Source organism: Branchiostoma floridae, chromosome 2, assembly GCF_000003815.2.
Source record: "Branchiostoma floridae strain S238N-H82 chromosome 2, Bfl_VNyyK, whole genome shotgun sequence".
Lineage (NCBI taxonomy): Eukaryota > Metazoa > Chordata > Leptocardii > Amphioxiformes > Branchiostomatidae > Branchiostoma > Branchiostoma floridae.
This window is the reverse complement of record NC_049980.1, coordinates 32,335,648-32,359,332: the sequence shown is the minus strand read 5'-3', so window position 1 is coordinate 32,359,332 and position 23,685 is coordinate 32,335,648. Positions and strand designations below refer to the sequence as shown.

General features: G+C 41.9%; 1 protein-coding gene across 7 annotated transcripts in view; it reads left to right on the top strand.

Annotated features, from left to right (window-relative positions):
• Positions 1 to 472: 472 nt before the first annotated feature.
• LOC118405865 (high affinity cAMP-specific and IBMX-insensitive 3',5'-cyclic phosphodiesterase 8B-like) overlaps positions 473 to 23,685 on the top strand; it is a 47,005-nt gene continuing 23,792 nt past the window's right edge. For 5 of the 7 annotated variants that reach the window (XM_035805711.1, XM_035805679.1, XM_035805693.1 and 2 more), the window contains exons 1-2: positions 20,640 to 20,737; positions 23,327 to 23,415. In XM_035805711.1, coding sequence (XP_035661604.1) covers positions 20,663 to 20,737; positions 23,327 to 23,415 — 164 coding nt within the window. In that variant the 5' untranslated portion in view covers positions 20,640 to 20,662. Of the gene's footprint in view, positions 1,235 to 7,448; positions 7,521 to 12,960; positions 13,152 to 18,494; positions 18,555 to 20,639; positions 20,738 to 23,326; positions 23,416 to 23,583; positions 23,643 to 23,685 lie in introns of those variants that run through there. The other 2 variants (XM_035805726.1, XM_035805720.1) reach the window with 2 other exon arrangements.

Below are 23,685 nucleotides of genomic sequence, written 5' to 3'. Positions count from 1 at the left end.
GTCTTGATCAACGTAGACAGAAACCACCGAAATAACAAAATCCAGCAGTCCACAATCAGCTGGCATTTACACACGCCAAGTTCCCAAACAGATACGTGACATCAATTATCTTAATGAGCTTTCTCGGCGTGTCTGGTTTTCCAGCGGGTCTGTATGTTTTATTTTCCCTCCCGTTTCTAAGACCACCACCTGTTCATCATATTGTTCCAATCAAACTTCTTGCGCCATTGACGTCACTTTCGCATCACGTGATTCCATCCCTGCGCCCTGATTGGTCAGCGTCTGTGTTATTGCGAGAGAAGTGTCGGCCGAGCCCGGCGCGGTTTTGTTGCTGCTGCTTTCTGCCAATTTATCTCCAATTACCGGAGAGAGATTCCACTCTGAGGACCGATTGTGGGTCGCTGCTTGTATATCCTAGGCTGTTTTGTCGCTGGTCAACGTTAGGGTAGGTAGCTTCCCTTTGTGTAACCGCGGGGTGAAAGTCCGTGCTTGTTATGATTGTGACGCGGCCGGAGATTTAACCCGTTAGAGCTGGGAGGAGAGTGAGTTCAGGCCGCACTGCTTGCGTCTGTCTCCCGCACCATACTGCCCGCCTGCCCGCCGTGGTGTACCGCCGAATGCCATCGATTTCTGTCAGCAGCCGGTCAGAGTGATAGATATGGCCGTTTATCGATAGTTTGTTCTGCTTGAGACCGGCGAGATAGTGGGCTGACGGCAGGCGCGGCGGATCTGATGGGTAACAGAGGGGCCGGGCGATACTGATCCTCCTCCCTCCATCCAGACCCCGGCAAAAATCAATTTAGATCGGGCTGCTCGCGGAAATTTTTTACTTCCAATCTTGAGTCCACGTACGTACTGTAATACCTGACGCTTGTTGCTGTGCCGTGTAGGTGCCGGTGCTTGTGTGTGGGAGTGCTCAGCGCCCTGCGGCCGCCCCGCCGCGCTGCCATGAGGTGTAGTCGCCATGGGGTGCGCGCCCAGCATCCATGTGTCTCAGAGCGGAGTGGTGTACTGTAGAGACTCCGACGGCGGCTCCAACTCCCCCCACCCCTCAGGCTTCTCCCGATCCTACCACACTCACATCCACCACGGGGCCGTGGGACCCATCAGCATCAAGACTGAGGCCACAGACGGCGATCCCCCCACCCTGGTGCAGACTCTCGCCGTGAAGAAAGAGAGAAGGGGCACCATAACCTTCGAGGCCGAGACACAAACAAGTCGGACCAATATGAAGGTAGGGCGCACATCTTTATTTTCTTCAGAAAAACAAAAACAAACAACAACAAACATTTAGCACATCTTGCATATCATACCATGGCCCATTCCTTGATTTATCAAATTTCAAGATGATTCATTCAAATTTTGCTTTATGTAACATTATAAACGAAGGTTTAGTTTTGCACAAGTAGCTTTGAAATTTAAGCTCCTTCTTGAATTACCACACGGTGCATCCTTTGATTCCATACCGTATTTTATCCCAGATCAGTTCCCCCAGAGCTCACAGCATGGTCTGACTCTTTGTTTACTTGGAAAACAGTCACAGTGTTGACAGCAAATTTGTTTGATGTATGATAATAAAAATTGCATTAATAGTAAAACATAATGGTAAGAAAGCTTGGATGATAAATGACTGATTTGACATCATGACAGTTATTTTCATCTTGATTTTATGTTGATGAATTGAGTGTTTAAAATCAATTCTGCAAAGGACAAAAAATGCCAGAAAACATTGAATCCAAAAATTGATATTCACTTTTAAAGATTAATATCTTAAAAGCCAAACCTAGCCACAAGAGAGAGAGTGACTTTAATTTGCATTCGGAAGTTCTTTGATACAACCTGTTTGATTTTTTCTTCAGAAAATGCTACTATGAAAAAGGAACAATGTTTTGAGATGTACGTTTCTTAATTGCTTCCAAAACCCATTGCCTTTTGAACAGAACAGTACTTCTGGGGCCCACCAAAAATTGTATGTTATGCAATACATAATAGCATTTAGATAGCATTGAAGTGGAATTCAATATTGCACAACATATGATAACATATTGGTATTCGTACGATGTGACTCAAAATTAAGGGGTATGATATTATGGCATGTTTTGCATATATTCTGCATTTCTTTGCAACATATTTAGTATTTTCATTTTGAGGCTGATCTGTGTTCATTTGCCATAAACGTGTTGATGAGAGTTAAGTTCTTTACCGAACGGGCCTAGCCAGTGTGCAAATACCAACTGAGCTATCAGTATCATAGTCACTTCATGACAAACCACCATTTGCTATGGAGGAAAAAAAATGGAGGAGATGTTCTTTGATGTAGCTACAGCCAATATTAAATACGAAATATTGCTTACAAAGAAGCCCAGATGCTTTTGTTTTCTATAAGTATAACCCTTGCGTGTTTTGTGAGATTTCAAGTTGCACAGATCTACATTGTATTTATTGCATCAATGCACTCTTTTGCACCTAAGGGCCTGCCTTGTTTTCAAATCTTGTCAGATTGGATTATCATGCTTGTAACTGTATCTCTGGCTAGGTATTGGAAGGTACATATTGAATGGTTTTGGATTAGTGACATGTAGGCTTAGCCCTCGGATTAGTAAGGGGGTCACTGTTGTGAATTAGCAGTGATTAGCAACGAGGTATTTATCAAGTCGCATTAATATCAAACAGAGCAATTTCTATGGATGCATAATTGTTTTCCTTTGCCCTAGTTACTTTTTAAGTAATCTACAAGCATATGTAAGGATTTGGAGATTTGTCTGTATTTTGCTGTACTCTTTTCTAGTACTATTGGAACAGACAAATATTAGAATTTAAACATTAAAGAAATACAACACCAGAAAAGAATTCTAAATGTTGAAAAAAAAGGAAGGCACTTGGGATGTGCTTGGTGCTTAAATCTTACAACTCAACAAATTAGTCAAATTAGCCCCTCCCCTCCCCCCAAAAAAGATGAAAGTGAAAAAAACACTAAATATTCATCATTTGAGTCTTCTGGGAAATGGCTGGCAGACAACAAAGCCTTTAAATTCAAAGTGGTGACGTGAAAAATTATTGAACGCTGGCAGCTTCTTCCTGTCGCATCAGTCATTCAGTCTCAGCCTCCGCGCAATTTTGTGCACTGTTGGTATTAATGAGCTGCACAGTAAGGGTGTCTAACTCCTGATGACAGGCCCATCATTTCTCACATGGAGTGAGGCATGTTATACAGCAGCTCGTATGTAACACGTCTGGATTGAAGCAATTATCTTGATTGAGGGTTATTAAGCTGGCTATTACACCTGGGGTGTGGGTCTCCTTTCATAACAGGGCTCGAAATACTTTTTCTGCACACCTGCACTGGTGCAGGTAATGTTGAAAATTACCTGCACCAGACAAATTTTACTTGCACCACTCTGAATTTAGGAAGTATGGATCATACTAAAATTGTTCAGGAACCATTGCTATGTTTTCTTTTATACCTAATAATAGGTGGTAACAGTCAATGCAGCTAATAACAATTCACATACATCATACATCATAGAACATTTATGTATTAAAAAAATCCCAGTACATGGACCAGTGCAGGTTAGGTGCAGGTAGACACCAAAAAATACCTGCACAGCTCCAATTTTACCTGCACTAACCTGCATATGCAGGTGGTATTTCAAGCCCTGCATAAGGAGGGCATGTGGAGGTGCATGTGCTAGGTGTGTTTTTTTTTCTGTCTGAAAACATTGGGATGGAATTCGTGTCAACATGGTGCGCCAAGCAGGTGAGGCCTCTCTCACGTGTAAGGCCGAGGAAAATTAATCTTCTGTTTCTGTTTACGGTAATGAAAAATTGTTATCACTATCAGTATACATGTAGGTAGGAACTCTCTCTCTCTCTCTTTTGGGTGCTTGCCAAAGTGATCCAGGAAAATGCAAAATGCGTCAGAACACTGGTGTTTTCAACATCGTATTGTAATTATTCAGATATACATTGAACAAGAGGAACAAGTATATCATTATCAATAAAAAAAAATTAACTGCACAAAGAGGTACTATGTTTATCACCCATTCTTACATGAAATCTTCTGAAAATTTAATTTGATGACTCAAATGTGAGATCAAGCTTCAGCGTTTGATGTCTCTTGTCAGTGGTAAACGTTAGGATCGGCAGGTTTTTGCTAGGGATTGTTGGACAACCAGAAACCAAAACATTCTTTTTTCTAGGCCCTAAGCATAAACCAACAACCACCATGCCATTAGGATCTCGGCCTTTCCCTGTCTTACATTTCACCTGTGGTTTCGTGGCTGTATGTTGGGTGAAATTATCCTGGTTGGCAGCAAATGGGACCCATTTGTCAACCGTCTAGTCGACACAAAGGACTTTGTAAGTAACAGGTGCAACAAAAGCAGCCTGTCTGCTATTAATGATGGGGGAGGAGTTACAAGCTATCAGCAACAATACCACACGTCTCATTATCGTTATTCAGTCACCCTAGTCTAGCACTCTATGGAAAAGGAGGTCTTGTTGTTGGGAAGTAGTTGTAGGCTAATCTGTGTCATGCTTATGTGATGTGTTTTGTTGATAGGACCATTGTGTATACCTAATACTGTTTGCTATGACTAGGTAATATGATCTTGCTGTCGTGGGGTAAGGAAAGATTTGCTGTTATTGTTGCATGATCGTTCGGGAGCTTCTGCACAGTAGCACTGCATATAACCAAGGAGGTTAGGAACTGATTTTTAGATTTGATTGGTATACTGCTGGTTTATTTTAGCAGGGACTTAGATTTGTAATAGATGGGGAAATGAGATTTTCACTGAGTAATTTGGCCTAAAGCTAGACGCTTGTCTGGACACGTGATTTGCTGTGGTAGGTGTTGCCATAAATCTACTTTATCGACATTTTTAAATTAAAAAAAATTAAAATTAAAATGTTCAACACTCTAACATGTACAAGTGACTTACCATACTACATGTGGCTATTGCTATAAAACCTACTTTTATTGATATATAGGCCTAGGAAAAAAAATATGTGTTTGCTGTTTCCCTACCTACCCTAGAAAAACCTCCCGACTTTTATTTGGGTGGGCAGTGGAGTCAAATCAAATAGCTTCCAGTTAGAATTCTTATTTAGCCTGCTTCCTATTGGAGTAAAAACACTGCTTGTCCTATCTAATGAAGGATAAATGTTTCTATTATGCACAACATTCAAGTTTGGCATTGAAAGACACTTGACTTGGTGTCCTCATGTATTTCAGTTTACTTTGTTCAACAGTATTGCAATATGTCAGACTAAAATAGATCACAAGAAATAAAAGAGATAATCCCTAACTACCGACCCTAATTCTTTCAGGACTGAAACTGGAAAGACAACAGTTTTTTCCTAGGCCTTAACAACACGCTAACGTGTACACGTGATTTACGATGCTAGCTGTTGCCATTAAACCTACTTCATTGACATTTAACAACATGCTGACATGTTGACCTTCCACCAACCACTTGTTGACTTTTGACTAGAAACACTTTGCTACCATCCAAAGCAGTGCGCTGTCTTCAGGTTTAGATTATTTTTCTGTTCCACTTGTTTCGGAGCCCATGTTGTTAATTTGCTTCTTTGAATCGGTAATTTTAAGCCTAGGAAAATTTGTTTTTGTCAATTTTTTTTGGTGATAGTTAAAGTTGTCCATACATCTGTAAAAGGTGCTTAGGGGTGGCGCCCATCTCCATTACTGTAGCCCTTGGGCCACACATTTGTGCAAGCCACTACAGCAGGGGGCTTCTGTGTTTCAGAAGGAACGCACAGTTTGGGTCCCCATTTTAAATCCCTCTGGAAAGACGAGGCCCCGTTTTACCTCCCAAAACGAGTATGCAGCTACAACTGAGTGTCCCTCCCCAGAAAACAATCGTGACTTATTATTATTATTTTGGGGGGGGGGGGGGAGATGCCTCCATCCTTTTGTATAATGGAGGTATCAGCATGTTTACAATGTGACCTTTGCTCTACTTCTCGGTTCATAACCCGACAGCCCTGAGTAGTTCCAGTTTACATGTCAACCTACTTCCACTGGTTACCGGACTGTTTGGGGTTACCAAGGGTAAACATGAGGGGTTAGCCACCAACATGTTGATATGGAGTCAGTCAACACACTGTAACATGTCGGGACCTGTCAGCACATGAGTTATTACAGGGCTCGAAATTCATTTGGGGATTAGGTGCACTGGTGCACCCAGCTTAAAAAATTGGGTGCACTAAAAAAATTTTGTGTGCACCACTTAAATTTAAGTAATAACCTAATAATAAAACTTAGTTACAAGCTATCAAATTCTTAAACAAGTACCATAACAGACATTTCCATCATCTTTCTAACTTAGATGTCAAAAATATGTTGTATACTAGTATACTTTGATATCTTTACATACATAAACCTAAGAAAATATTTGAGTGCACCTTGTGCACCCAAAGAAAATAATTGGGTGCACAGCTCCAATTTTGGGTGCACCTGGGTGCACATGCACCCAATATTTCGAGCCCTGTATCACCTCCGTGAAAATGGAGGTTCTGTTTAGAGTCTTGATGATGGACGGGCATAACATTATTTGCAATGGTTTTGCAACATATTTAGCTTCAGAAACTATGGATAGAAAAGAATTGAAATTTGGTATATCTTTAGTTTAGCCCCGGAATAAATGACTATTTCATTATTTGTGAGCTGTACTGAACCCAGTGGGTATGATTGTACAATAAAGGTCTTCATTCATTCATTATTGTGCGTAACAGATTAAGTGCAAGTCTGTAATTCAATTCAATTCAGTTGAGGCCAGGTCCCATTGCGAATTTTCAATAAAGTTATGTAATCTATTATATCATATCATATATCATGCAGATCAGATGATTTCCGTAGTTACCACCATTATTGCTTGGTATTGGTTTGCCAGGCTCTTTTGTTTTCAAATAAAATGTTTTTTTTTTAATGCCCAGACACTTTCAAACCTCTAGATGGAAAACTGTCACCTCTAGTCTAGGGGTCGGTAACGGTACTCTAGCGGATTCTTCACTGAAGACAATCCTTTGTAGCAAAATGGACCATTTTGAATGGACCACTTTGTAGCAAAATGATCTTCTCCAAAACCATATCCAGTTGCTTGAGTAACTAACTTTTGGGCATAAAATGGTCCATTGTTTTTAGTATAATTGTCCACAAGTTTTCACAGACAATAAGGTCCAGGTCTGGACCTTAACCTGGACCTTATATATTGTCTATGAAAACTTGTGATCCTCTGGACCTGGACTGTACCTGTACCCACCCCTAGTCACCTCTATGTCTGTTCAAAACTTAACTCATGTTGTCTTCTTCCCCAGGAGCAGATGGTATGGGGTTGTTTTCAAATAAAATGTTTTTTTATGCCAAGACACGTTCTAGATGAAGCTCTACGTCTATTCAAAACTGAACTTCAGGTGTTTTCTTCCCCCAGGAGCAGACTGGACTGCCCAGTCAGACGGAAGACATGCTGGGACCGATGAAGGTCAAGAAGCCAGCACTTCGGGTAGGTCAAGGACAACGTTTGTTTGTTTGTTTGTTTGTTTATATTGATCTCCATTAGACTTTACAATCACGAAATCTATCCTTCCTGGAGTCCATTTAATTCTAAGATCACAAAACAATTATAATTTTTGCTGAGTTATGCAAAATGTGTTCTGTTATAGGGAGCATGTTATATATAAGCAACCAGCTAAAAATGTGGAACTGGCATTGTGTAATGTGTGTCAATATGCCTCAATTAACCGAATAGATTGCTGATGCCCTCCTTACCACTAGGATGGCGCTCTTGCTGCGCTCTTTCTGCGACCTAAAATTTGACAGATCGTTCAACCAATTGTGTAGAAAAAAACGAATGGTTTGTCATTTTTGCTGACTTTTCAGTCACACTTTTACATTTTCTATGATAGTCCCTGGATGAAATTGAAGATTGCGTACCTCCTTTGTACTTGAAAGGGGGCCTGATAGAAACAATCCTATTGCAACAGAAACTTAAGTCAATACACGTACCTATCAAAACATATCATGGTGTCATTTCTCAAGGCCTGAAGTTTGGCAAAGAAATTATATTTTTATCCTGATTTTCAATCAAAATAAGGCCAAATATAAGGATTTTTCAACTGTTTTATTTTTCTCTTTTTGATGGACATTATAGAACAATTATATTGAATATCTCTCTTTGCATTGTGATCAGTATACAAGATCATTTTTAAAATGCATTTGTTTCTTTTTCATGAACATATGGAACAGTATTGAATTTCTCTCTTTACAAGACAAATACTGTCAAGAAATTGGACATGAAACACTATCGTATGCCCAGCCACTATTGTGTAGTTTAGGCCATTACATGAATGTGTGTTTGCTTATTTGCTGCAATGTACACAGTACCTGGGACATTATTTCCTCAATCTTTGCACGTGTGCCTTTTTTTTATGTGTGACGCTGCGTGTCTTTTGAACAGCATTGTTCTTATGTACACAATACCTCAAGCATTTGGCTTGTGAAGCCAGGATAATGATACAATATTTTGAGAATAATAACTAAGTTGTCAAAATTTCCAGATGGAGAAAAATATCATGGTATCTTGTAGTTGAAACATTGTTTTAAACTGTAGTGCTCTATTATTACTGAAAGAGAAAATGATTTCTTTCCTACTACAGGCCAAAATGCATAGAAATATGTTTTCTACATTTTTGGGCACAGAAAAGTTGGTTCTGGCGGGAGGAAATGATCAATACAGACATACATTTGTAATCTCCAAACAGATCCTACGGTAGCATAAGATAGTATCAAAAGCTGGCAGAGGAGTGAAGTCGGCCTAGGAGTGTGTTTGGCTACCGGGGCTAGGCTACATGGCTAATGGACACCTCTCGGCTGACTACACTCCTTGGCCAGTTTGGTACTATTTTATGCCATTGTAGGATCTGCTTGGAGATTAATACATTTGCTGAATAGGGCCATGGAGTCTGTGGAAGGTTGTCTAGCCCTGTGGATGTAACGTTAATACGTTGTCTCCAGCTCTGTATTGATTCCATCCCACTCATTGTTGGGATCGTATGATAATCATAATCTCTTCCAGCTTGCAAAAGTACAGTTTTATTGATTTCATGTCACAAATATCAAATTTTTGACAGCAGGCAGTGTACAAAATACTTTAGTGCTACCTGGCGCAAAAACTAGGTTGCACAATTGAAGTTCAAGTTGCACCACCTGCAATTCACGAATTTCTGAAAAAAAAGTACAATACATACATAGATACATAAATTTTTACTATCATATTACTTATAAGCATGCGTGATTGCTGCTGTTCTGTTCTTCTGATAATGTCCATCTGCTGAGGAATCAGCAATTACTGACATGTTTGGCTGATATAAAATGGAGCTGCCTCGGCCAATTTATTTCTTCCAAGTAATATAAATTGACAACAAAATCGAGTTCTGAGGCTCAAAATCTAAGTTGCACCCTGTGCAACCTGAGTTTAGAAGTAAGTTGCACCAAGCAAAAAGTGGTTGCAATGTGCAAGTGTGCAAGTGGGTATTTTGCACGCTGAAGTTGCACCAAGCAAAAAGTGGTTGCAATGTGCAAGTGGTTATTTTGCACGCTGCAGCAGGTGATTTTTTTTACTTCCCAAGGAACAAATTTCCTGATCCTTGAACAGAGGGACGGGTCCTGGAGACTGCCCCGATATGTGACGATTATCATTCATGGCATGTTCCTGATTGATGAAATGAATTTTATATCTCTATTTTACCGGCGTTATTCCAAGAAGTGTGTTTGTCATGCATGGCCACATTCGGTGTACAGTAATACCTTGTAATCTAATTGGAATGGAGATGCACTCCCACACAGCGCAGAATATTCTTTTCAATAGGAAAAGGCGACCTTCGCATGACTTTGGTATGCCCACAGAATGTCAGACTGGTGCTATCCATGAAAATTTCTTGTTGACAATCGTGAGTCAGGGTCTTGAAATAATGATTTCTACCTCATTGAATTGCAAACTATTACGTCATTTATTTGCTCTAATAGACCTCTTTCCAGTTACAGCCCCCATGTTGGATTTCTTTACGTCAGCAATACATGCTACATAGGAGAATACCCAACTTCAGCCTCATTTTGGTGCATGATCCCAGATGACCTCGGGGAATCCAACATGGCCTCCATAACTGGAAAAAGGTCACAAAATGGATGAAAGCTAAAGATACTCTTATAGCCTTTTTGTGGCCATAGGGGCAGTGGGTTGTTATCCACTGTGTCTAGGGCATGGTACTGGAAGGGAAAACCCATCCTTCTCCTCCCACCACCTTTTACCTCCCCAACCCGAAGTCAGGTACCCATTCTTACCAAAAGGAAAGAACGGCCTTTGCATGCCTTTGGTATGCCCACATAATGTCAGACTGATGTTCATCCTGAATTTTCTTGTTGACTATCGCGAGTCAGGGTCTGAATGATTTTACATGGAATTACACACCATTGTTTTTTGCTCAATTGTCACATATAAGAGATGAAAACTAAAGGTAGTGCCATAGCCTTTTGGAGGCTGTAGGGGCCACAGGTTGTTATCCACTGTACGTGTCTAGGGCACGGCATTGGAAGGTTAAGCCCATCCCTCTCCCCCCACCACCTTTTACCTCCCCAACCCGAAGTCAGGTACCCATTTTTACCAAAAGGAAACATGACTTTGGTATGCCCACAGAATCTCAACTGGTGCTCTTCATGAATTTTCTTGTTGACAATCGCGAGTCAGGGTCTGAATGATTTTACATGGAATTACACACCATTGTTTTTTGCTCAATTGTCACGTATAAGAGATGAAAACTAAAGGTAGTGCCATAGCCTTTTTGAGGCTGTAGGGACAGTAGCTTGTTGTGTCTAGGGCACGTTACTGGAAGGCAAAGCCCATCCCTCTCCTCCCACCACCTTTTACCTCCCAACCCGAAGTCAGGTACCCATTTTACCAAAAGGAAACATGACTTTGGTATGCCCACAGAATCTCAACTGGTGCTCTTCATGAATTTTCTTGTTGACAATCGCGAGTCAGGGTCTGAATGATTTTACATGGAATTACAAACCATTGTTTTTTGCTCAATTGTCACGTATAACTTATAAGAGATGGAAACTAATTATAAAAGGTAGTGCCATAGCCTTTTGGAGGCACAATGGGGCAGTAGCTTGTTATCTACAGTAACTGTGTCTAGGGCATGGCATTGGAAGGCAGAGCCCATCCCCCTCCCCCCCACCACATTTTACCTCCCAACCCGAAGTCAGGTACCCATTTTTACCGAAAAGGAAAGAACGGCCTAAATGCATGACTTTGGTTATAATGCCCACATAATGTCAGACTGGTGTTCTTCGTGAATTTTCTTGTTGACAATCGCGAGTCAGGGTCTGAATGATTTTACATGGAATTACACACCATTGTTTTTTGCTTAATTGTCACGTGTATAAGAGATGAAAACTAAAGGTAGTGCCATAGCCTTTTTGAGGCTGTAGGGGCAGTAGCTTGTTGTGTCTAGGGCATGACATTGGAAGGCAGAGCCCATCCCCCTCCCCCAACCACATTTTACCTCCCAACCCGAAGTCAGGAACCCATTTTTTACACCTGGGTGGAGTGAGAAAAGGCCTGTAAGATGGCATGTAAGGGGATTCGAACCAAGGACCTCTGGGTTCTGGGTCAATGACCCTACCAATGATGCTAATATGAAGCAAGAATTTAGCAAGACCCGAAAAGTGACTGACAAAAAGCCTTCTCTTTGGCACAAAACAATATCATGTAACTCAGACATATCATTCTCGGCTCGAATTACATAACAGTATTTTGCAATGGTGCACAGGTGTCTTTGAAGACAACAGCTTCAATTAAAATTTGACAAATTCTGTCCTATTAGGCCTAGCTGTGTTTCCTGTTTCAGTCCAGAAAAATATAGGTAGGATAGGTAGGGTAGGATCTTTTTTTTTTGTAATTTTTTTAGGCTGGCCAAACACACTCTAGTGATACATACAATGTAAGTACCTGCTGGTTGTGTAAAAAGCATTCTCCTGTATCCTCTATTCTTCCAACCTGATGAAACTATTTTCCGGAGGGAAACATATTTCCCCATAGAATTTTGTTTAACCCTTAAACTGCCAGAGTTTCAGCCCTATAATATGCTATCAGTGCCAGGGTGGGCAGCTGACCTCCAAAAAGAAACCCCTGAACAAGGCCAAAGTCCCTAACTTTCAGGGTTCGTGCGCTTCATGCGCGCAAAGCTGCTACTTCAGGGGAATACGCTATCCCGGATATATCCGGATGCGGCACACAGTGCATGTATATGTGCCGGATATATCCGGATTTGGCAGTTTAAGGGTTAAGTGGGCGAGATTCAAACGCAAAATGCGATTTCCAGTGCATAAGTTATATAAGCAGGATGTGGCCAACAATTACATCCTTCCAATTAGACCCCTTTGAACCACGCAAACTGCTTTCGTCATTGGGGGGATTTTACTCACCAACCGTAATGTTGTCATGCTCGTCCGTTAACAAAGAATGTGTTTGATATTAACATTTTCGCTGAACACGGAAGAAGCATCACTTCAAGCTTTTGTCGGCAGCTACCGGTATCATGATATGGGCCCTGTGTATCGTGAGTATTCAATTCCGTGGGTGGCCTGGTGGCCGCACACATGTTGTCAAGCCAGGACTCGAAATATCACCTGCATAATATGCAGGTTAGTGCAGGTAAAATTGGAGCTGTGCAGGTAACCTGCACTGGTCCATGTACTGGGTTATTCATACATAAAATGTAGGTGTATATGGAATTTGTTATTAGCTGCATTGACAGTTACCACCTATACAGTATGAAAGAAAAAATAGCAATGGTTCCTGAACAATTTTAGCATGATCCATACTTCCTAAATTCGGAGTAGTGCAGCTAAAATTTTCCATCCCTTTGCATTTTCTCCTCCAGATCTTGATGGTGTTTGCCAAAGAAGACAGCCAAAGCGACACGTTCTGGTGGGCCTGCGAGCGTCTTGGCTACCGCTGTGAGCTGGCGCGTAACTCCGAGAGCGCGCTGGAGGCATTCCTCCAGAAGCATCACGACCTGGTCATCATCGACCACCGACACTCCCGAAACTTCGATGCCGAGGCGCTTTGCAGGTAAAGGGGAAGTTTTCTTTGTTTTGAATTTTGTGTAGTACAGGGAATAGAAGATGTAGCCTGTGTTTACACAATCTCTTGCTGGCTGGGGTTGTAGGGCCCACCACTTGGAACGCAATTTTAGTCAGACTAATAGAAGATGCAAAGATCTGATGAGTTAAAGTGTTAATGGGCCAGTTCATGGTGAACTGGCCACTGTGAAATCCGCGACCATTTCTGCACTTACAACTTGTATATTATAATTAATTAGGGTAACGGGAGGGGGCCATACTTCGACAGGGGTCCAAACTTCGTCAGGTTTTAAAAATCATTGTTGCGGAGAAATGCATGGATGCCTGCACATAAGAAGTACAACTAGCTGTAGACCAGCGTTCCCGCCAGGCATACGTCTTTACGTCTTTGGATGCATCTTTTTCTGGAAAGACGCACTCGGCTCAGCTGAATGCGTCCATAAAAAATTCTGAAAGAAAGGCTGACCTGTACCACCAGTGTACAAAATGTATCTGGAATCTTTTTAAAAAATCTGTCTTTATAAGAAGGAATCCTACCTTTACAATTTATACTTCAAATTCTTCACTTTCCGGTCATCCCAGTAGTCTGAGCATGGGGCGGAGGGCGGCACGTTTTACAACTAGCGAATCCATGTGCAACACACCCTGCCACGCGCCAGTCTGAGCCGTCCGTTGCGCAATGTAATTTTTTGTAGTCCGTGAAATACATCTGACAGTCAGCATTCTTTAACACTCGAAGAAATCTTATGCAGATTTTATATTCTGATATCAACATAATACTAACTTGTCCTAATTTTCACGTATTTGTTAAAGATTTGTGGGCAATACAAGTATTGAACGAACAAACTGTTCTGCGCGAGTGCTGCACATCTCAACAAAAGTTCTCACGCTGTGGGCAGATGATTGGCAGTCGGTATTTTTGACAACAGGCCGCCGGCGCCATGCAGTCCAGATTGGCCACCAGGTCCAAATCCAATCATCTTAATAACCAATCAGCATTCGATAAATGTAATGTTACACTCTGTCATTTGGTCACCGGGAAAAAAAGTTGCTGACTATTAGCGCACGTGATATTGGTAGCCGCCCGTGTCGTCTGGCAACTTGTGTTTCTTCCCTAGCTGCTAACAATTTACTATTAAAGTTTCCCCATTTATCCAAGTTAAAAAACGTGCGCGGTAAATAAGTGAAGAATTCAAAACTATACACTTTATTTCTTATTTACAAAATTTCTTTTGTTTCAAAAAGACAAAATTTGCGGCAGAAAAGGGGCCGCAATATTGTCGATCGAGTCGGTTGTGCACTAGCATTGGCCTCCGTGGCACATGGCGCGGCACGCCCCCCTCCCCAGATGGATCGTCGATCGCAGCGCCCAGCACGCTGGGACGTCTTTCTGGCTACTCCTTCAAGGCTACACCGGCACTGATCACTGCCAAAGAGGCAACAGATCGTCCTCCTTCGAGTAATGTATAACGTCCTTGGTCTATTTAAAAAGAAATCCAACCAAAGATTTCACTCCGAAAACGGGGTTACCTGAGGTCGCAGGAAACAAAAGCACGCTCGTAGAAAATGACGGCGCGGCCTTGTAAAACCCCACCGATTCGAAAAATTAGAGTAAAATCATCGGGCAAAATAGAAAAAAACACAAAGTGTGATGGCGCCGTTATTTTATCGTCTCGGAAAACTACTGTATTTGATGCGGGAGGGCGCAACATCGATCGCAGGAGGTAGACATTTTTTTAGTCAATGACGGAAAAAAATTGGTAGAGGGTGGTCGTCGATAACTGAAAATGGGAGTAAAAGAGGCAACCGACGTCCAATCTCAAGTGCATGATTATCCTCTCAAATTGCAGGAAATTGTGTTCTAGAGGGTTTGAAAATTCAAATTTTCCAGGGGGAGCATGCCCCCGGACCCCCCTAGAATGCGAGCGCCTGCGGCGCTCGTCTCGCGCCTCCGGCGCTCATTACGCCCCTCCCAAATATTTGGACGCATACTTTCAAGAACCTGGCGGGAACGCTGCTGTAGACTAAACCTTGTTGTAAATAACTACAAAGGCGGGGTATGTGTAGAAGTTAGCAAGTCCCACAGATAACGATTGAAAAACTTGCACAAGTTTAACGCCTTCCGTGCAAGTTGACGAGCGAACGTATCGAGACCATGGCCCGGGAAACTCTTGAATTATTCTTCGCAAAATACGACATGTGAAAAAATACCACCACTCATAGAAATGATGTTTATTAGCCTTACGAAAAATAATACCTGTGTTCTGTTTTGCCTTTAATTGGGTTGGATAAACGGAGCTAAAATGATGCCACAATGTTCACGCAGTCGGGGCCCCGCCATTTTACTATCACGCACGCCGGCGGCCGAGCGATGCTCAACACGTTGAACTCAGTCAACCCGTCCGTAGAGCGACAAACATTCAAGAAAAATCTATCCCTACCGACTAAAAAATCCTGTAGCCATTGCTGTTGCCTAAAGACAGGATGAAAAGGCAATCAAGGAAGCCGAAAAGCGAAAATGCCACCACAGTCCAACGTAAACGATGCGCTGCCGTTTTGCGGCAAGTTGGTCTCACCATGAGAGGTAAACATTTCAACACACCGTATTTGAATAAGTCGCGTAATACAAAAAATGACCCATATTTGGTACAAAAAAATGATAATGAAGACTTTTAGTGCTATTCTATTTGCATAAGTTGTTAAAAAATGCACGGCGATGGTCTGGTTGTTACTATGTCGGAGTTTGGACCCCTTTTCTGTGTTGGAACGTTCTGCTAGGACGCAAGCCGAAAACCTGCCGTAAGTTTCGTGCGCTGTCAAAGTACAGTGCGGAACGCTACCGTTAAATGAAAAATATATCTGTACAGCTTCAATAACAGTTATATGGATGCATACAAGATCTTAACTTGTTTTTGATGAGTTCACTGTAAAATGTACATTTACAAAAGCCATGCGCATCCACTTAGAACGGCTGTCGAAGTATGGCCCCCTCCCGTTAGTCATCTTGTTCTAGAATTATCAGATACAGCTCTCCATACATTTTCCCACAGCTAACAGTCTTGTATTGTTGACTTCTGAACTGTCTCCAAGAGGAGGCAATGCCAGATGTTGTCAGTGGGTTGCAGACTGAAACTGTTGCGGTGGATACGGGGCTTGGCTTACTCTTCATTACCTAGTTTATCTGCCAAAGCACCACATAGAGCCACATTACATAACGTTCCAGAGTTCGTTGCCCTATGGTTTACATGCGAGTGGTTACCCTTTGGACCGGCTGATGTCAGTGAACTTTGAATGTCAGCAAAGGACTGAAACCTTTGTCTGTTTATTGATTTCAATTCTTGGTTTGAACCTGATGTCAAGGAACTTCGATGTCAATGACTTACGGTAACCTTTCCATTGATCTGTTTCTTGTCATGTCACTTAAACTTTGTTCATCGCACACAAGACTCAAGAGTCCAAGGTCAGATATACAGTGCGGACAAAAATAACAAAGTTTTTATCGAAGAGTATTAAATAAATTCAACAAGTTAATTGCAGCCCTCTGCCAGATCCCTGTAGCTCTGTTAACGTTAGCTAGGTAATACAACTCGACTGGTAGTAGCCTCACAGTTGAGCGCCTGCTTCCAATAAGCTGGTAACTTGGAGAGTCTGGTTCAAGTCCCTTTAGGCTGCATCTGTTTTTCAGATGGGACGTTAAATAGGGATACCAATATATAACACTAGTTCACCTTTATCCGTTGGGTAACCTATATCTGTTGCTTTTAAAAAGAAGGTATTTGGGGGATATCATGTTGACGGATGTTGGTTTCAAATTGCAATATTTCCAATATATTGCAGTTTAAAACTACAACCTGTCTGCTTTGTCTGACAAATTACCTTGTTTAGAAAAACAACGCATATAGGTTACCCCGTGGATAAAGGTGAACGAGCGTTACCATGAAGTCCATGCAAATCCAAAAACATGGAATGATATCTTTACACAAACATGTACATGTTATCACTAAAAACACGTATAACAGGGTGAAAGCTGGCACGTACATGGTTTGGCATATGAGTGACGGGCAGGAGCTTTCAAGATGTATTCTACCGTATTTTCTCGAATAAAGTACACACTTTTTAAACTTTTCAAAATTGAAAAGTGCTGCAAGTTGTTGCCAAAGTTGGGGGGCAGCAGGAAATTCACAAGTGTGTAGGGACAATGACAGTAGGGCCATATTCAAAATAACCTGGGTAAGATATCATAAATTTGAATTTATCCAGTTCAAGGCCTGTTCAAAATTGGTGGAGAAGGGGTGCATACTTTTTTTGAGTTTTCGCTATGTTACCTTTCAGTCCCACAGATCTGTCTGAGACTAGCCCCAAATCAGAAATGTTACTGTAAATATAGAAATGTTCACGGTGGATTAATGTTCGAGGTTTTCGCGGTGACCACTTCATCCCGAACTTAAAACCACCGCGAACATTTTTCTATTATGGTATTAGACTGCCTATGGTGTTACCGCAAACTTAAATCCAATGCGAAAAGTCCCCTTTCCCGCTACAGCGAAATCAAATCACCCAAGAACTTAAATGCATTTACAGTACTTGAATTGGGGTGCGTACTTTATTCGAGAAAATACAGTAGAGTTCAATGCCGTTTGGTGTGCCGGAGATTTCCAAGATTTATTTTAGAGTTCAATGCCGTTTGGCCTGCCCCCTGCCAGGGGTGACGCCAGGGGTGAGTGCATGTTGACGTCAGGACTGGGAGCCTGCGCACTGCTCCCATCTTGTCAAGGCTGCTGCCTGGATATCGAATCCAGATGGTGCCAGAGCTTCTGGGCTGTTGGGAAGAAATGCTGCTGGGAACGAACATAGAGTAGAAGATGAACAATGTTTTGCATTAGAATACAGCTTGATACAACCAATAGATTATAGAGATATGAACTTCATTGTCTTATACACAATCTATGTAATCGCAATTTTTCATTCAATAAAAATCCATGGAGAATGAAGCTAGTACACATAGACCATGTTAATATTATGGTGTCAATTTTTTTACATTACAACTTTCTTTATTGCAAATTTATGCCCGAATTACAAGCCAAATACTTATATACATGTATATTGCAGGATTTTTTTTTCCCATACGTACTGTTACTAATACCATGCAGCTTCACTTTGGTTAATGCATTTTTAGCCGTACTCTTTTAGAAAAGTGTGTAGTAGGGTTCTTTTATGTGTAGGGGTTTAACGCCATGGCCAGTGACATTGCATTACCATCCTAAATGATGAATGCAGTACCTTACAACATGCAGTCATGTACTAATTATGGTGTAATTATCTCTCATTACAGATCAATTCGTGCAATAAAGTCCTGTGAGCATGCAGTAGTCGTCGCAGTGACCAGAAAGTCGTGAGTTTCACATAATGATCTGTCTTTTAACTTAAACTTGTAATATTGTACATTTAGACTGCCAGTTCATTCTTAAAGAGTGATGGATGTCACTGGAAGTGTCTGGAAGTAAATCTCAGAATTTTATCCAAAGATGTTTTGTAGAGATTGATTTGGCCAAAAAGCAGTTACTCAAGCAACTGGATATGATTTTGGAAAAGATCAGACGTTTTGAATTAGTCTAGCATCCACTAGTTTTGGATGCTAGTTTAAACTAGTGGATGCTACTTAATTGCCTGACTGTTTCCCAAATCATATCCAGTTGCTTGATATGAGTAACAACTTTTGGGCTATTTCATTACCAGGATGTCTAACCTTCATCACATAGAGTTTGATTTGCCTTCAAGTATTGTTTACCTGGATGGATAACCTTCTTAAATGTACTACACAGTAAGTAGTAAATGGAAACAGAATACCTGTTGAACCACTGAACTCATTGAATGTTTTCCAAAGGCTCCATGTAACATTGATACCAAGCAAAACCTGTTGCCTATTAAGCTTTACAATCAACCCAACGTATACTCCACTGAGAAGTCTTGCGGACTGCTGTTTATGTAATATCCATGACTTGTACGTGTGCTGTTTTCCACATGTTTGCAAACTCTACTCAAAGTCAGAGCAGGGAAGACTTAGACTTGAACCCAGACTGTTCCCTGGAAACAGTTCCTTGGCTCCAGAGCCAACATGCCCCAAGGAAATCTTGCTATAGCCCCCTGAGTTAAACTCTGCATCGGAGCTAGACTGTTCCCAGCCTGGACCAACATAGGCCAGCTCCTCGGCTCTAGGGCCAGCATGCCCCCAGTTACATTTTATTACAGTCCCCTCTGAGTTAGAATTCCAGGGTCTACACAGGCCGGCTCCTTGGCTCTAGGACCAACATGCTCCCCAAATTAAGGAAGTTTGACCACAACCCTCCCTTAATTATTCCTGAACAACATGAGGGGAGCTGTGGAAAAACTACCTTGGGAGAGGAGCTGGTCTGTGTAGGCCCTGGAAACAGTCTGGCTCAAGAGAGGTCTGTAATGAAAATTCCATGGGGGCATGTTGTCCCTAGAGCCCAGAAGTTGGCCTGTGTATATAGGCCTTAGAAACAGTCTGACTCAGAATCTAATTGGAATTGGACTGTAGTAAGATTTCCTTGGCGGCATGTTGGCCCTGGAGTTGAGGAAGTAAACTGTTCAGGCCCTCAAAACAGCCTGGGATCCAGTCTAGTAGAGACCTTGCCTGCTCCCAGTTGTGACAGCACTGCCTGCGTGACAACCTTGAACCTGGGTCAGGCCTGTCTGGGAAACGTTATGCAATCTGGTTTTGGGCAGGTTTCCTAAGAGATTCTCCAGGTCCCCAGGCAGTGGCAACCTTTTCACCATACTGCAGCCACTTGCTGCAAAGTTGTCTAGTTTTCGCATGGCTGGATTTTTGGCCCAATGTTTAAAATGCCTCAATTTTTAAAGACCATTTGACATGAAATTACAATAACAAATATCTGAATCTGAGTATCATCCACACATTGGCACCAAATTGGTCCCTGAAGCAAGGATCTGGATGCAGAGTCTCCTTCCTTTTGTATGGCTGGTTGTCAGCCCAGTGTTCAAAATACTAATTTTAAAGACCATGTACATGTATGACACCAAATTACAATGTCTAATCATGTTCCCTAAGAGATTCTCCAGGTCCCACAGGCAGTGGCAACCTTTTCGCCATACTGCAGGCACTTGCTGCAGAGTCACGGCCTTCCTTTTGTATGGCTGGTTTTCGGCCCAGTGTTCCGAATACTTTTATTTCTAACGACCATATGACAACAAATTGCAATGACCATATGACAACAAATTACAATGTTTTCTAATTAATATGTAAACAAAAATCACTATCTTTCCATTACCACATGCATCTACATGTACCAGTATGTGAGAAATATGAAGTGGTTACCATGTTCACTGTAGTGTCAGGTCACTACAGGCAATCAACTAATGATTGACCAAAACATTGAATTGACTGAGTTTGAAGAATTACTAGTACTGTTGATCCTTTAAAGACTTCTTGTTTTTCTTGAGTTTCTTGGTCAACTTGAAATGATTTATGTCCACAGACCCAATGAGAAAGAAGAGCCGAGCATTCTGCCCCTACTGAATGCTGGCTTTAACAGGGTAAGTGCAATCCTATAATTTAAAATAAAATTTAAGGTAGATACAGGTGGTTCAAAAGACTTCAAACCAAATTGACTCAAGAGTATAGGTGATGGCTGCTATCTGCAACATGTAAATACTTTGAGATGTATAGCTATTAAGTGTACATAATATCATATCATAATTTATATCATTTGAGTTTGGATCAGAGTTTGTCCTAGGGCAGATCCCGATCGCAATTCTACTGGATCGTGATCTCTACTGTGACATATATACTGGCTCAACATCTCTGTGTGTAATATTTCCTGTATTACTGCAAGCTTAGGGTTTCAAAAAGTTCTCAGATTCCTGTGGGCCTGAGCTGGGGCATTCATTTTTATTTCATTATTTTGTTCATTGTGCATATTGTCTGGACATTTTGCTAATTTCTCCATTTCCCTTTGATGTTCTTCAGCGCTACACAGAGAGCACCAACCTGGGTGCCTGTATGAACGATAGTCTTTAACTAACTTCTCTGTTCCTGTTTTCTGTAGCGCTACACAGAGAGCACCAACCTGGGTGCCTGTATGAACGATAGTCTTTAACTAACTTCTCTGTTCCTGTGTGTTTTCTCCAGCGCTACACAGAGAGCACCAACCTGGGTGCCTGTATGAACGATAGTCTTTAACTAACTTCTCTGTTCCTCTGTGTTTTCTCCAGCGCTACACAGAGAGCACCAACCTGGGTGCCTGTATGAACGATAGTCTTTAACTAACTTCTCTGTTCCTGTTTTCTGTAGCGCTACACAGAGAGCACCAACCTGGGTGCCTGTATGAACGATAGTCTTTAACTAACTTCTCTGTTCCTGTGTGTTTTCTCCAGCGCTACACAGAGAGCACCAACCTGGGTGCCTGTATGAACGATAGTCTTTAACTAACTTCTCTGTTCCTCTGTGTTTTCTCCAGCGCTACACAGAGAGCACCAACCTGGGTGCCTGTATGAACGATAGTCTTTAACTAACTTCTCTGTTCCTGTTTTCTGTAGCGCTACACAGAGAGCACCAACCTGGGTGCCTGTATGAACGATAGTCTTTAACTAACTTCTCTGTTCCTGTTTTCTCCAGTGCTACACAGAGAGCACCAACCTGGGTGCCTGTATGAACGATAGTCTTTAACTAACTTCTCTGTTCCTCTGTGTTTTCTGTAGCGCTACACAGAGAGCACCAACCTGGGTGCCTGTATGAACGATAGTCTTTAACTAACTTCTCTGTTCCTGTTTTCTCCAGCGCTACACAGAGAGCACCAACCTGGGTGCCTGTATGAACGATAGTCTTTAACTAACTTCTCTGTTCCTCTGTGTTTTCTGTAGCGCTACACAGAGAGCACCAACCTGGGTGCCTGTATGAACGATAGTCTTTAACTAACTTCTCTGTTCCTGTTTTCTCCAGCGCTACACAGAGAGCACCAACTTGGGTGCCTGTATGAATGATTGTCTTTAACTAATTTCTCTGTTCCTGTTTTCTCCAGCGCTACACAGAGAGCACCAACCTGGGTTCCTGTATGAACGATAGTCTTTAACTAATTTCTCACTGTTCCTGTTTTCTGTAGCGCTACACAGAGAGCACCAACCTGGGTGCCTGTATGAACGATAGTCTTTAACTAACTTCTCTGTTCCTGTTTTCTGTAGCGCTACACAGAGAGCACCAACCTGGGTTCCTGTATGGACGATAGTCTTTAACTAACTTCTCTGTTCCTGTTTTCTGTAGCGCTACACAGAGAGCACCAACCTGGGTGCCTGTACGAACGATAGTCTTTAACTAACTTCTGTATGAACGATAGTCTTTAACTAACTTCTCTGTTCCTGTTTTCTCTAGCGCTACACAGAGAGCACCAACCTGGGTGCCTGTATGGACGATAGTCTTTAACTAACTTCTCTGTTCCTGTTTTCTGTAGCGCTACACAGAGAGCACCAACCTGGGTGCCTGTATGGACGATAGTCTTTAACTAACTTCTGTATGAACGATAGTCTTTAACTAACTTCTCTGTTCCTGTTTTCTCTAGCGCTACACAGAGAGCACCAACCTGGGTGCCTGTACGAACGATAGTCTTTAACTAACTTCTCTCTGTTCCTGTTTTCTCCAGCGCTACACAGAGAGTACCAACCTGGGTGCCTGCATGGACGATAGTCTTTAACTAACTTCTCTGTTCCTGAGTGTTTTCTCCAGCGCTACACAGAGAGCACCAACCTGGGTGCCTGTATGAACGATAGTCTTTAACTAATTTCTCTGTTCTTCTGTGTTTTCTCCAGCGCTACACAGAGAGCACCAACCTGGGTGCCTGCATGGACGATAGTCTTTAACTAACTTCTCTGTTCCTGAGTGTTTTCTCCAGCGCTACACAGAGAGCACCAACCTGGGTGCCTGTATGAACGATAGTCTTTATCTAACTTCTCTGTTCCTCTGTGTTTTCTCCAGCGCTACACAGAGAGCACCAACCTGGGTGCCTGTATGAACGATAGTCTTTAACTAACTTCTCTGTTCCTGTTTTCTCCAGCGCTACACAGAGAGCACCAACTTGGGTGCCTGTATGAACGATAGTCTTTAACTAACTTCTCTGTTCCTGTTTTCTTCAGCGCTACACAGAGAGCACCAACCTGGGTGCCTGTATGAATGAGCTGCTGATGCTGGACCACTGTGAAGTCCGCGCCAGAAACAAGTTAAAGTGAGGACAGTCATGATTGTTTGATTCACATTTAAGGGAGCAAAACTTAAAATTGAGAAGCTTGCTAATACTCTATTGAATATAGCCTCACGTGAAGTTCTCACTTGTTTTATATAAGTCCGTCATATAGTGCAGGGCAAAATTGTGACCCAGACTATATTGTGCAACATATACTCCAAAGTAATGGTCTCACTTATTTTACGTATTAGTGCCAGGAACAAGTTAAAGTGAGGACATGATTGTTTGTTTCACATCTAAGGGAGCAAAACC